Genomic DNA, 14,593 nt, shown 5'->3' on the forward strand with positions numbered 1-14,593 from the left:
TTGCCTGCATGTATGTCTTGGCACCACATGCATGCCTGGTGCCCACCGAGGCCCGAAGACGAGGTCAGAGCCTCTGAAACTGGAGTTACAGTTCTGAGCAGCCATGTGGGTCCAGTCTTCCGAAAGAGCAGCCATCTCTCTAGCCCCTTAAAATGTTTTTCTCGGGTAAAAGAATTTTCATGATAATCAATCAGTTTTGCAATGGAAAATCCAGGGTCAAAAAACACTGGAAATCAAATGCAAAGCAGATTCTTTTCAAGATGTTGACCGTGTCTTCTAAATCAAGAAAAGTTCTTTAAATGATGATCTAATCTCGAGCTCACAAAAGACAAGGGAACTTTTGCAGCATAATTCCAATTGTCACAGTATATTAAGAAGAGAATGAGAGAGCACCTGCTAGATGGCTCAGCCAGTAAAAGTGCCCACTGTGCAAGGCGGGCAACCTGAGCTCTATCCCCAGAACCCGTGCAAAGGTGGAGGGAGAGAACAAACCCCGCAGAGATGTTCTCTGGCTTTCCCATGCTGGCTTTGGCACGCACACGCCTATACTCACAATCACACAATAATAATGAATTCAGTTTAACTTTCAAAAGGATAACTGGGCCGTGGTGGCACATGCCTTAATTCCAGCACTCGGGAGGCAAAGACAGGTGGGTCTCTGTGAGTTCGAGTCCAGCCTGGTCTACAGAGCGAGTTCCAGGACAACCAGAGCTACACAGAGACATCCTGCACACATCTTTGATCCCAGCAGTTGGAGGCCCAGGCAGGAAGACTGGCCTAGTGTACAGTGAATTCCACGCCAGGCTGAGATACATGATGGTTATATGGGAGGTGATGTACGCTGTGAATATGTTTCATTGCCATTGGTTAATAAAGAAGCTGCTTTCGGCCAATGGCTTAACAGAGTAAAGCCAGGCTGAAAGAGATTTATAGAGAGAGTAGGCGGGGTGAGGGAGACACTATGTAGCCACCAAAGGGGAAAGAGATGAGCTTCCAGCTGGAACCTTGCTGGTAGGCTATGAGTCTCATGGTAAAATATAAAATAATGAAAATGGGTTAATTCTAGACGTAAGAGCTAGCGAGCAGCACACTTAAGCTATTGGCCAAACAGCATTGCAAATAATATAGTTTCTGTGTGATTATTTCAGTTCTGGGCAGCTGGGAACGAACAGGCAGCCTCCGCCAACATAATGGGATCTCCCTCCTCCCTCTCTCTCTCCATCCCTTCTTCCATCCTTCCCTTTCTTTCTCCTTTCTGGCTTTTTTTTCTTTTTTTGAGGTATGGTTTCTCTATGTAGCCCTGGTTGCCTTAGAACTCACTTTCTATAGGACCAGGTTGGCCTTGAACTCAGTGGTCAGACAGATGTGCGCCACCACTGCCTGGTAAGGGGCCTGTCTGAAAAAGTGAAAGCAAAGAAGAAAAGCAATGATATAGGCTGCTGTTTCCAGCAAGTCCCACTATCTCTACATGTAATGAACAAAGAAGCATAAGCGTGAGCCATGTAGGACATTATTGTTCTTATGAATATCGAGTGAATAAAATCCCCACAGTGGGTGTGCTAATCTACATATGTAGTGTGTTTCAGTTTTTTTAATCCCTGTGTCCTTGTATGTGAATATGTGAGTAGCATGATTGTAATATTGTGACCATATTTTAATTTACTATATTTTGAATTTTTACACATAGAAATCAACAGTTTCTAAACCCAGAGAGAGGGAAGGCACTTCTGGAAGGAAAAAAACAAAGAAACTCTGAGTCATTTGGGCCATTAAAAAAATAATAAAACTATCCTAATGTGAAAATAAAAAATATATATTTAAGTTATTATTTATCTTTGTGTTTGTCTTTGCTGATGTTTTGAGACAGAGTCTTGCTATATAGACTTAACTGCCCTGGGACTGCTATGTGGACCAAGTAAACGTTGAACCTGTGGCAATCCTCCTGCTTCTGAATCTTCAGTGCTAGCGTTACAGGGTGAGTGACCGTACCCAGCTTACAGATATTCTTATTTTAACATCATCTGTGGAACGAAAGACCCCGGGTGTATCCCCTCTGTTGCTGTCTCTGAGTGCTGGTTCACCTTAGTGTCTTCAGCCATGAATGCTCAGGAAGGACGGGTATAGTCCTTAAGGCTCAGAAACAATTCTCTTGGTTGTGGGGGAGGGGGAGACAGTTTTGTGGTCAGGTGAAGGGCAGCATCTGAGATGCCGTGGAAGTGATGGGGCAGTGTTGGAGCAGAAAGGTTTTCCAGGTGAAGGGTCTTGGAGAGTCGCCGTCCAGACTTACCTCTTGAGGGCAAGGCATCTCTCAATTAAAACAAAGAGCCCCTCAGCTGAGGAGGGTGAGGACCGCTTCTTCCAGATGAATGTCTGTAATGGTCAACTAAATAAGAAAAATAAGCTGAGAACATCACTCATGACCCCAGGACCGGCGTTTGGGTCCCATGCTGGCTAGTTTTTATGACGTGATACAAGCTAGAGTCATTTTGGAAAGGGAGCCTAAAGAGAGAAAATGCCCCTACCAGACTGGCCTGTTGCACATTTTTTTTGACTGATGTGTGATGTAGAAGGACCCAGCTCACTGTGGGCACCGCCATTCCTGCACCGATGGTCTTGGGTGCTCCATAAGGCAGGTGGAGCAGGCCAGTAAGCAGGCCAGTAAGCAGCACCCCTCCATGGCGTCTGCGTTGGTTCCTGCCCTGACTTCCCTGCATGACAGACTCTACGAGCTGTAAGGTTAAACCAACCTCTTCCTCTCCAAATTGCTTTTGGCCATGGTGTTTTATCATAGTCATAAACACTAACTAAGACAGGCCCCAGGACCAGGACTTTCTCTTTCGTGGGGGTTGGCATGGTTCTGGTATTTATTAGTAGCTGAGATTAATCTGATGTCACCTCAGATTCACAACGTCAGGACATAGGTACCCTTCCACTCCTCACTTATACACTGAGACGCTCACAATGCACCGAGGAAGCGGCTTCCCAAGGAAGAGTGGCCAGTGGCACAGCCAGGCTTTGATCAAGGTGGAGTCGTGACACTTTGCTGTCCTTCTGCAGAGTCACCAATCCGTTCAAGACTCTGGGGTTGCTCAGCTGAAGTCTGTGTCCGTCCAGTTAGCTTCTACATCTTGTCTCCACCTTTCCTTCAAGAACTGCTTTTCCAGCCTCCTCCCCAAAGGTCTCTTGCCTGCAGGAATCCCTATTCCCAAGACTGTTACCACACCAAGTTGAGATGGTCTGACCAGCGACTCTCTGTATCTCCACCTCCCTAGGCAAAAGCTCCTGGGAAGTAGGAACCTCTTTGTTTCCCATTATCCTCCAGGTCTTCCCTCTAAAATTCCTAGAACAGAGTAGATACAATCCATATTTGCCAAGAAAGCAGCTGGTAGCGGACACTCGAGTTCCTCACTTGATCACGGTATATCATGTGTTGGCCCAGGTCACCACCCTTTCTACCTCGCGAAAGGAATGGATTTCAACAGCTGCCTTTATAAAATTGCCGAACAGCTGGGCAGTAGTGAAGTGGCCGCCCTCAAGTTTCTGTGTTTGGACTACATACCACAGAAGAAACAGGAGCCCATCAACGATGCCCTGATGCTCTTTCAGGGGCTGCAGGAGAAGGAAATGTTGGAGGAAGGCAATCTGTCCTTCCTGAAGGAGTTGCTTTTCCTCATCTGTCGGCTGGACCTGCTGACCCACGCCCTAAACAGCAGTAAGGATGAGATGAAGAGAGAGCTGTATGATCTAGACAAAGCTCAGGTTTCTGCCTACAGGTGAGTAGAGATGCTCTCTCTCTCTCTCTCTCTCTCTCTCTCTCTCTCTCTCTCTCTCTCTGTGTGTGTGTGTGTGTGTGTGTGTGTGTGTGTGTGTGTGTGTTGGGGGGTCTGGGAAGCATGGGTTGAAGGGACCTGACTCTGCAGATGTTACTGCTGGGGTTCATATTGTGAAGTTTATACTCATGAGACCCTGGGTTAAATGAAGACACTTAGTGGCTAGATATATAATTTGGAGAAAAATGCTGAAGCCATAAAATCATTTATTTTTCATGCAGCATGGCACAGAAAAAAAGGACTGCTGGGGAGGAGAAGGGATTTGGCTGCAGAAGGATAAGGCAGGCAAACATATGTGAGGGGATATGGTCAAAGCCCTATGTGAGGGGATATAGTCAAAGCCCTATATGAGGGCATATGATCAAAGCCCTATATGAGGGGATATAGTCAAAGCCCTATGTGAGGGGATATAGTCAAAGCTCTATATGCTAACATACAGCCCTCTATATGTTAGCTACTTTCCTTTTCCTGTGGAGAGACTGAATCACCTGGGCTAGTTGTCTTTATAAGTTTCTGGTTTTTTTTTTCCCCCTGAAAACACACAGACTTTTAAAGGTAGCATACATACCTACATTAACACAGGTATAGAATGTTTGGTGTGCACAAATCAGCGAAAGACGATTCTCCCGTCTCTATTTGAGTAGGTAAAAGACATCTGCCAACTCTGTAAGTCCCTTTGTACTACATAAAAATTGTAATATGTAAGTCTCTATCTATGCTATATGAAGGGATGGCATGTAATAAGAAATCATAAGGACTTTGTAGCTAAGATGTATCATATCGCATCCAGTCTCAGAGCGGTTCCCATGAAGGACCAGCACATATATCATCGTCCTGTAGTTTTTCTTGTTTTCTTCCTTTATGTCTGTAGTTAAGATTTTCAGGAGGTCTCCCTTGGTAAAATCTGACCTTTATCTGTGCAAACAAAGGCATAACCTCTCCCCCAACACAGCACATTTCCTGACTTCCATTCTAAAGTCAAAACATTCTTAAAATATATAGGCTGGTTTAATTCAGCAGTTTTCATAATCCAATGTCTCTTAGCAGCTGTTGTTTTTTGCTTATTAGCATTTGAAAAAAATTAAAGTTAACAAAGTACCATATAGGATCCAAATGTTCTCTGTTATAATATTCCCCATCCTTATGTGGGTTATTCTTTTTATATTACTTAACTTTTTTTTTAAACTATTTATTTTTTCTATGACTGTCCCTACCATCTTCTTTTCTTTCTTTGGCATCTAAGCACATTTTTTAAAGACTACTGTTACCTGTTCAGAGATTGTTCTTGGCCTGGACCTGGCAAACGTGTGTGCGTTTGTGCGTGTGTTTATCTGCTGTTTCTCTGACCACGTGAGACAAACCTTAACCTGCTAGGCTACCTGCAGTGGGGCTCTGCTTAGCACGTGGTGCTGGCAGCTGACTCCATCCGGTTTGGGTCGAAGAGAGCCGAGCCTCATGCCTGTGGGCCCCCACCTGGAGCCAGCTTTGGTAAGTTTCTGCGCCTGCGCTGTGGCTGTTGTTTCTATCTAGTGTTCCATCCTATCGAGTAGGGTGCCATTCAGGTGCTCAGCTGCACTGCAGGACTTCTTAGAGGAACTGTGCCCCTGGACCCCTCAAGCCTCAGCTCTGCATGAGAGACTGCCATTACGGGCAAGCTGTGACTGGCACCATGTTCAGAAAATTTCCCAGCTTTCTCAGGCCCTATGTGTTTTTGCGCCATGTATGGAGCACAAAATGTAGTCGGTCTTTTCCGTCAGGCCTTTTTTTTTTTTTTTTTGGATGACTAGCCCACAAAGAATGACACAGAGACTTATTATTAATTATGAAAGCTTGACTTTTAGCTTAGGCTTGTTTCCAGTTAGCTCTTAAATAACTTAAATTAACCTGTTTTTATTAATCTACATATCATCAAGTGGCTTTTTACCTCCTCTCTGTTCTGTATGTCCGACTTCCTCCGCGTCTGGCTAGCATCTCCTGCAAGCCTAGATTCATCCTGAGTTACTCTCTCCACAGAAGGCCCACCTCTTCTCCCCTGCCTAGCTATTGAACATTCAGCTCTTTATCAAACCAATCAGTTGCCTTAAGCATGGGCAAGGCAAGTTTTCAAGCAGTGTAGACAAATACCCAAGGACAGAAGAGTGGTCTACAAGAGCTAGTTCCAGGACAGGAACCAAAAAGCTATGGAGAAACCCTGTCTCGAAAAATCCAAAAAAAAAAAAAAAAAAAAAAAAGAGTGCATTTTAGAATATAGTTGCAGAGGGGAAATAATGGCAGCGGTACCGTGGTAACAAGCTGGCACGGTGGCCGGAGCAGGAAGCTGAGAACTCACATCCCCCCCCCATCCGCAGGAAACAGGAAGTGAAAAATGCAAGTGAGGCAAGGCCAGTCTACATTCTAAAAGTTCCACAACCTGTCCAGACAGCCTGGGGACCCAGGGTTCCGGTACAGAGCCTATGAAGGATAGTTTCCATTCAAACCGCCATGAGTCACCGGTACCCACAGTTCAATCTGTTACAATGTTACATTAGATGCAAAATACGGATAATGTGTGACTACTTACCAAGTTAGTAACTTTGCCAGGGGAAAGGACAACAATGTGGCATCCTAAGAGCACCTGGCCTTGGTCTACTCCAGGAAAGGGACGACCCCTCGCTGCCCCTGGGCTGGGCAGTGGGTGTAGGTGAAGGGGTGGGGGTAGGAATGGAGAACTCTGGAGGTGTGCTCACTTTTGGCTGCGTTTTCTCACCCGCTGAAATAAGCCATGAATACCTGATCCCTTCTCTGTGCTTCATAGTAAATTCTCCTCCTCAGCGACGTAAGAACTGAGACCACCGCTCTGGTGGGCAGAGTCCCTCATCTGTGACACTCTCGTCTTGGTGGCGCCGCCTTCTGACACCCACCACTTGTGTCCACTCTGTTCATGGTTAGGGCCGCGGTCATGGCTTCCCACACTAACCATCCCCCACTCACCTGCTTGTGCATACCTGTAGAACCCTTCCACGGCTTGGCTACTCAGATGACAGGGTTCTCCCCTGATGCTTGGCCCTACAGACCGACTGAACCTCAGCTTTCCGTCTCAGGAGGACCGAGCCATGTGTGTTAGTTCTGTATTAGTTCTGTTTCTTGGTTCCGTGACAGAAGCCACATAAAGGAAGGAGTGTTTATTTCGGTTTTTAATCGAGGGTGTAGCCAGTCATGGTGAAGCCATGGTGACAGGAGCTGGGATAGCTGGCTGATCACATATCTGCTGTTAGGAGGCTAAGAGAGACAAAAAGCTGGTGCCCAGCTCATTTTCCTCTTTATGCTCTTTGGGGACTACGGCCCAAGTAAGGATGCCAGTCTTTTTCTGACTTCAGCTCATCCAATCAAACCCCTTTACAGACCTGCCCAGAGACCCGTCTTCTCAGTAATTCCAGATCCCTTTGGCATTGGGAACTCCACTTCTCCTCACCCTAGGGAGAGTGGGCAACTGTGAGCTCCACAGAGTCACCACAGAGTCACGGGGTCATGGGCCAGTGGCTCGGTTTTTTTTTAAAGCAGAAGCACTTTGTCCCCTTCTCCTTTTCAACGCGTCTTGTGCTCAGCTGTTCTTGAAGCGAGTTTTAGCTCTTCTCTTAGCACTTCTACCTAAGCCTTAGCCTTCCTTCCTCATCAGTAACCTTGGCATGGGAGAGCCACACAGCCAGCATCGGCAGCCACTCTTTCCTTGTCCTACGGCTTCCTACTTCAGGCTTGACTATGCTGACATTGACACTGGGTGTATTGTTTTCCTAGGGCCATCATCATAAAGTATCACACACTGAATGTTTAAAGTAATAACTTAGCTCGGTGGGGTTGGTGGTGCACACACCTTTTATCCTCGCACTTGCGAGACAGAGGTAGGCAAATGGACCTTTGAGTTTGAGGCCAGCCTGGTCTATAGAGCAAGTTCTAGTACATCCAGGGCTATACAGACAAACCCTGTATTGTCAAATAAAAATTAAAATAAAAAAATCAGGCTCATTAGGACACCGGACATTGGGTCAGGCCCCACCCTCCTCCATTATGACCTAAGTTGGGCCACCTCCTCACTGTCTAGGTATATGGTGATGTTTGAGGACGCGAGTCAACCAGGAATGCTGTATTGTTTGAGTTTACTAGATTAATGTTCTTTACAAGGAGTTTATAATGAATATTAATTAAGGTGCCTATTCATCATAAGAAATGATGGCCCCAGAACTAGGAAAGTCAGGGTGTGTGTGTGTGTCCTCAGCTTGTGCCACCATCTGGGGCTCTTAAAAGTTCCCGCCTTGTGAACTAGGATGAAGCAAACCACACCAACAGTGTTTGTCACCTAGGAGCTGCCAAATACCTAAACTCTTTGATTGCACACAGAAGGGTCAGCAAAAAGTCACCGCTGAATGGTTGTTAGCCATTGACTCAGAGGAGCCAAGAGAATGAAAATATGCGTGTGTCGTGCCCCACCATAGGATGCTCTAGGTGTTCTCTTTTCATATTTTAGCTTCTGCCTCCACAGCTACTGACAAACTATTCCAGTGTGTTACTAATAACACTAATGAAGCCCGCGGGTCTCAGTAATGAGGACGATAAGGGACTGTTGTGTGACAAAACTTTTCCTGGGGAGATACAGCACACACATCTGCTCACCCTAGATAGGAACATACCAAAATACGGGTACCGCCAAAGTCCAACTTGGTGAACCAACGAGTTTTCTTGGGGTTCCTTATAGGAATGTCGGTGAGGGGCTACTTACAGGAGCAGAAATGATGCAAAGACAGCTGCATCACCAAAGCCCACCCCAGCATGGGTGACAGCCCACAGAACTGGGAACCTGGAGCTCATGGAACAGCCAGCCTGCAGTCAGCTCAACAGGCTGGACCTGGCCTATGCAGGTCCTCAGCTGTTCTAATCCTTCCAGGCGGTTGAGCTGATTTCTGTTTATTCCAGGCAGCTGCTCTGGTCTCTGCAGCTAGACTTTAAAGCTAAGTCTTTGCAGCTAAACTTCCTTCAGTTTAAGAGGTCAATGAGCTTTTATTGCTTTCTCTGGAAAGGCGGGTCTAAGTGAATCTGATCAGTTTCAGGGACTTCCTGGAGCTATTTTGGGCTGTTTACTTTTCTGCTGGAGGAGTTTCCCAGCAGGATAGAGTGTTTCAATCTAAGAGGAAACTGTTACACAATAGGAACCTGCTGTTTTTTATTTTTTTTTGTTTTTCTAAAGTTAAAAGAGAGTAGCTTTGGGCTGGACCAATCAGGGCCAAGATGAGAATGCTTTAGGGAAGTATTTCTGGGACAGACATTTCTTGAGATGTTGGTAACACAGAGGTAGCTTCTGTTTCCAGACTATTTTTTTTTCCAAAATTTTATTTCCTAATTCAACTTGGAAACCATCATATTTGCCTATTAAAGATATTTTTCTTTACACAATACTGTTGAAAGTTTTGCTGACTTATTTTTTTTCCAAAAGTTTAAAGATTTTCTTATTTTTATTTTTAATTACATGTAACGCTTGGGTATGTATATGTAAGTAGAGGTGCCCTCAGTGGCCAGGAACGTTGTCCTTCTGCTGCAACTGGAGTTACTGCCGGTTGTGAGCTGCCTGATTTGGATGCCCAGAATTGGACTCCGGTTCTCTGCTAGAGTTTCATGTGCTCTTCACTGCTGAGCTACATCTTCATCTCTAATTTTGCTGACTCCTAAAACATTCTTTTGTTTATTCATCTGGCAAGCATTTTCCAAGATCTTAAATATGCCCAGAAATAAAAACGCTTCTTTGGTGGTTTGACAGAAAATAACCCCCAAAGGGAGTGGCACTATTAGGAGGTGTAGCTCTGTTGGAGTAGGTGTTGCCTTGCTGAAGTATGTTATTATGGGGGTGGGCTTTGAGGTCCTCTATGCTCAAGCTACACCCAGTGACACAGTTCACTTCCTGTTGTCTGTGGACCAAGATGTAGAACTCTCAGCTCCTTCTCCAGCACCATGTCTCACCATGATGATAATGGACTAACCTTTTAAATTAAATGTTTTCCTTTGTAAGAGTTGCCATGGTCATGGTATCTCTTCACGGCAATAGAAACCCTAACTAAGATAGCTTCCACCACTTACTGAACTCTCAGTGTGCTTTCTCATGCTGCCTAACAGTTTGGGCAACGAGGGTCCTTATATGTGATGTTGGTCCTGGGTTCCTCACTAGTGATGTCATAGTCCTCTTGTTTAAGACCACATTGTGATGTTCACAAAATGAAGAAATCACTTGATGAGGATCTCAGAATGTATGCTTATCTTTAGGTGACTGTAGTTCATGTAAACTTATATAATTTTCACCTGTCAGTGATGTAGATATACATTTATCTTTTATCTACAGATGAGCCAAAAAATGTGCAACATGTCTGAAATTACAGAGTTAAAATATGGTGGGACCCAGAGTTATATCAAGGGTAGTCTGAGGCGTCTGTACTCAGACACTGCACCTCCTGAATCTCAGGTTAATGGAAATGAAAAAGGCATGGGCCAGGCTGTCAGGGGCCTTGGCAGTTTATCAACAGACTTGATGTACGATTAATAAAAACTCAGAGAGAGATATTGGGGTTCAACCTGAAGGTCAGAAAAGCAAAGCAGCCAGCCACTGGCTCTTACCTCAGCCTCAGTCCGAAAATGGCGATCCTGCCTCCAGGGTGGGGAGAACACAGGGCAGTTGGTTGTGTTGAGAGCTTCAGGACCTTTGGTATTGGTAAGAGTGGAGGTGTGCGTGTGTGTGTGTGTGTTCATGTGTGTCCGTATATGTGTGTGTTCAGAGTCTCTTATATTTTGCAACCAAATGTTCAGCCTTCTTCCCGAAGGGACCAGCTCTTAGAAGGGAATCCATTCTGATATGCATTGTGGGGAATATAATTCCCCCAGATCATCCCAGCTGGATCTTGATTTTAATCATGACACAAAGCAACACTCCGCTCAGTGTGGGCCAGTTGGTCTGACTTGGTAGACTCCCACCACTCTCCAGCCTCCACCCGGGGCTCACCAGTCGGGAAGAGTTGGCCCTGGGAGCGACCTAGGATGTGTTTCTCAAGTGTCTCCATTTCCCACCGCAGGGTAATGCTCTTTAAGCTCTCAGAACACGTGAGTGATTTGGAGTTGAAAGAGTTTAAGTTTTTCTTGGAAAAGAAGATCCCCAAATGTAAGCTGCACGATAACTCGGTAAGACCTGGGATGTCCTGGAGATGGGGTCACCAGCGGGGGTTCTGAAACCAGAGGACAGTGTTTTGCCAACAGCAGACTGCATTGACGGTTGTTTCTGTTTGTTTGTTCATCTGTTTGCTTGAGGCGTGGTATCACGTAGCCCAGGCTGAAGCTAAACTTGCTCTGTAGTCGAGGATGACCTTAAATTTTTCATCTTCCTGCCTTCGCCTCTTGGGTGTTGGGATCACTGGCATGTGCCACCACTCCCAACGTGTGTACTCCCAGGATGAGATTCAGCGCCTTTTGCATGACAGGCAAGCCCTCTTCCGGCTGAGCTATGCCCAGCCCCCGTGTTCTCGCTTCTTATCCAGGGAAAATAAAGTAGTTAGGCAGGGGTAGTAGTTATGGCTTTGGTGCCTCTACACTGTAAAGTGCTTAGCCACAGGACAGAGCCAGGGAAGGTAAGTTGTGCAGTGCTATGAGACCTAGCAGGGCCAGGGAGGAAAGGTAGCCTGGGGTTGAAGCTTCCTCACTTCTGCTGCCCTTGAAATACCACTTTTGCTCGTTTGTGTCCCCCCCCCGCCCCGTGTGGTATCTGTTTTTATGAGCATATGTATGATGTATGTGGTCTGTGTCTCCATGTTGTATATATTGTGTGTGCTTCTTATGTGTCTGTGTGGCATATGTACCTGTGTGCACCTCTGGGTTGTCTCCCTGTTAGTCTGAGTCTATATATGTGTAGTACCTACGTGTGCGGGTTTCTCTGTGTGGTCGTGTCTTTGTGCGCTGTGTGGTGTATGGTCTAGTTTTGATGGAGGCTTTGTCCAAGTGTATCTCTGTGCATTTGTGTGTGTCTGTGTGTGTGTGTGGTGCATGTGTCTCTGTGTATGTGTGCAGTAATTGAGGTTTAGGGGTGGATAAGACAGCGGTATAATGCAGGCTCCAGGGCTGTGCCTTCCATTCTCCTCCGGCTGGTCCATAGACGAAGGCACCCACATAAAGTTTGAGAACAAGGCCTGGGGACATCTGACATGGCTTTTTCTATCTTTCTGCTTTTTTAATCCTTTTAGGCTGGAAAACACAGAATGGTCTTTCTGATTCCTGTCAACTCTGAGAGATCAGCCTGTGCTCAGAGGTGGGGGGGGGGTGTCTACTTGGGAAATAACGCTGGGCCCTTTCTTTGGAAGGAGTAGAATTAAAGGAAACGAAACCTAACCCTCAGGCCTGGGCACTCAGTCCCTCTGTCCCCTGCTTTCTCCTTCCTCCCCAGAGCCTGCTGGATGTTTTTGTGGAGATGGAGAAGAGGCTCATCCTGGGGGAAGACAACTTGGACAGCCTGAAGTCAATCTTTGAACATGTCAACAGGAGTCTGCTGCGGCACATCGAAGAGTTTGAAGAATCAAACAGAGGTAGATGGCCGATGGCTGCGAGGTGGCAAAGTCCCCAGAGTCCGCAGCTCTTTTTCTCTCTGACCAGGTTCTTCTTTTTTTTTAATTCAGAGAGAAGAATGAGCCTGGAATACGGGGCAGAGGCATCAGGTTCATTTTCAGACGGTAATGCTTACAGATACATTTCTTTTTTTTTTTTTTTTTTTTGTTTTTCGAGACAGGGTTTCTCTGTGGCTTTGGAGTCTGTCCTGGAACTAGCACTGTAGACCAGGCTGGTCTCAAACTCACAGAGATCCACCTGCCTCTGCCTCCCGAGTGCTGGGATTAAAGGCGTGTGCCAACAGATACATTTCTTAAAGATTAATTTATTTATTATGCATACAGTATTCTGCCTACATATGTCCGCAGGTCAGTGGAGGGCACCAGATCTCATTACAGACAGTTGTGAGCCACCATGTGGTTGCTGCGAATTGAACTCAGGACCTCTGGAAGAGCAGTCCGTGCTCTTAACCTCTGAGCCACCTCTCCAGCCCTACATACACATTTCTTAGATGCCAGGGCACTTGATTTCCCCAAGCCTTCTTCCCACTGCTTTCTGCTACAGCCTAATGTCAGAATGAAAGTTCAGGGGCCACTTGACACCTCTGCTGCTGTCTGGAAGGCCAAAAGGGCTCTCAAAATTCCCGTGGGACCATCTGAAGTGAGCACACAGTTATTCTGCAAGAGAGTCTCAACTCTGATCTGGCTGTGTCTGCTTTCGCGGAGAGACATGGGGAGCTGGGTGCAGATGATTTTCCGGAACATTCTTTCATTTTGATTTGTTTGAGACAGAGTCTTTCTACACAGCCCTGGCTGTCTTGGAGTGTGTGTAGATCAGGCTGTCATTGAAATCACAGACATCGGCCTGCCTCTGTGTCAAATGCTAGAATCAAATGCAGGTGCCATACCAACCTGACTTTTCCCCCAGAACGTTCTCGACCAAGGTTCTCTGCTCTGTGAGAAGCCCCTTGGTCAAGTGTTCATAGTCCTTCCCAGTCTCTGGGTAAGTCCAGGCTCCTATTGTACCTGACTTCCTCTGCCTTGTGCCTGCCTTAGCCTGGGATGCTCTAGCCATATTCCCTGTCTTATCCCAGAAGGAAACACATCCAGACCTCTTTCTATTTTCTTGCCTAGGAAAGATAGATGGGACCAGCAGAAGGTTTCCTTCTATTTGGTTTTTTTGAGACAGGGTCTCCCTATGTAGCCCTGGCTAGCCTGGGACTCGCTCTGTAGACCAGCCTAGCTTCTAACTCACATAGATCTACCTGCCTCTCCCTCCCAAGTGCTGGGATCAAAGGCGTGCACCACTGTGCCTGGCTCCTTCAAATTTATTTCCAACTGTGCATGTGTTCACATGTGTGTCGCTGCCCTTGAAGGCCAGAAGAGGGCACCAGATCCCCTGAAACTGGAGTTCCACATGGTTGTGAGCACTGTGCAGGTGCTGGGAACTGAGTTTGCATTCTCTGCATGAGTAGCAAAAGCTCTTGCAGCCCCCTCCAAATTTTTTTATTAATCAGATATTATGTTAAAACTTATATAATTATTAAAATCACCTTGGGGGTGATTTTTAAATTCAGAGAAAATTAAAACAGCACCACTAGCACTCTGTAAACATTAATGTCTTTCTTATGTTTTCACTATTATTTTTGCCATGTAATACATTTTTGAGTATTCTCCTGATTTATTGTGAATTTATGTGTGAGTGCATGTGGCTGAGCGAGTTTATGCACGCCACATCTGTGCAGGAGCCTGGATATGTCGGAAGATGGCATCAGATCTTCTGGAACTGGAGTTAGAGATTGTTTGTGAGCCACCACGTGGGCGCTGGGAACCTCTGGCCCTCAGCAAAGGGTGATAAGCTCTCAGCAGCTGAGCCATCTCTCACCCTGAGGATCACCCTCCCTTAGAAGGTCAAGTCACAGAGCCAGTGAGTCCGTCCCCCTGTCCAGGCCTGCCTGAGCCAGCTTTTCAGTGTTTGAATCACCGGCTCATCCTCACCTCCTGCTTTGATCAATGACTTGATCAATGACCGCAGCACAGATGAAGCAGTTTGGGTTCCAGTTCATGCTAAGTGCCCTTCCTGCAAGATCTACACGTCTGAAATATGTTCAAGGCAGCCTCAATGTTTACTCTCGAAAGAACCGACCTGGGGAGGGGCAGTGA

At 46.2% G+C, this 14,593-nt stretch overlaps 1 protein-coding gene across 2 annotated transcripts in view; it reads left to right on the forward strand.

Annotated features, from left to right (window-relative positions):
- The window catches only part of LOC121444834 (caspase-8-like), a 35,943-nt gene that overhangs the window by 13,227 nt on the left and 8,123 nt on the right, over positions 1-14,593 (forward strand). For both annotated transcript variants that reach the window (XM_041646735.1, XM_041646736.1), the window contains exons 2-6: positions 1,868-1,975; positions 3,440-3,773; positions 10,916-11,021; positions 12,274-12,412; positions 12,503-12,556. In XM_041646735.1, coding sequence (XP_041502669.1) covers positions 3,469-3,773; positions 10,916-11,021; positions 12,274-12,412; positions 12,503-12,556 — 604 coding nt within the window. In that variant the 5' untranslated portion in view covers positions 1,868-1,975; positions 3,440-3,468. The remainder of the gene's footprint in view (positions 1-1,867; positions 1,976-3,439; positions 3,774-10,915; positions 11,022-12,273; positions 12,413-12,502; positions 12,557-14,593) is intronic.

The sequence above is a fragment of the Microtus oregoni genome, unplaced genomic scaffold (assembly GCF_018167655.1).
Source record: "Microtus oregoni isolate MIOR12 unplaced genomic scaffold, Mior012 000144F_ref0000341, whole genome shotgun sequence".
Classification (NCBI taxonomy): Eukaryota; Metazoa; Chordata; class Mammalia; order Rodentia; family Cricetidae; genus Microtus; species Microtus oregoni.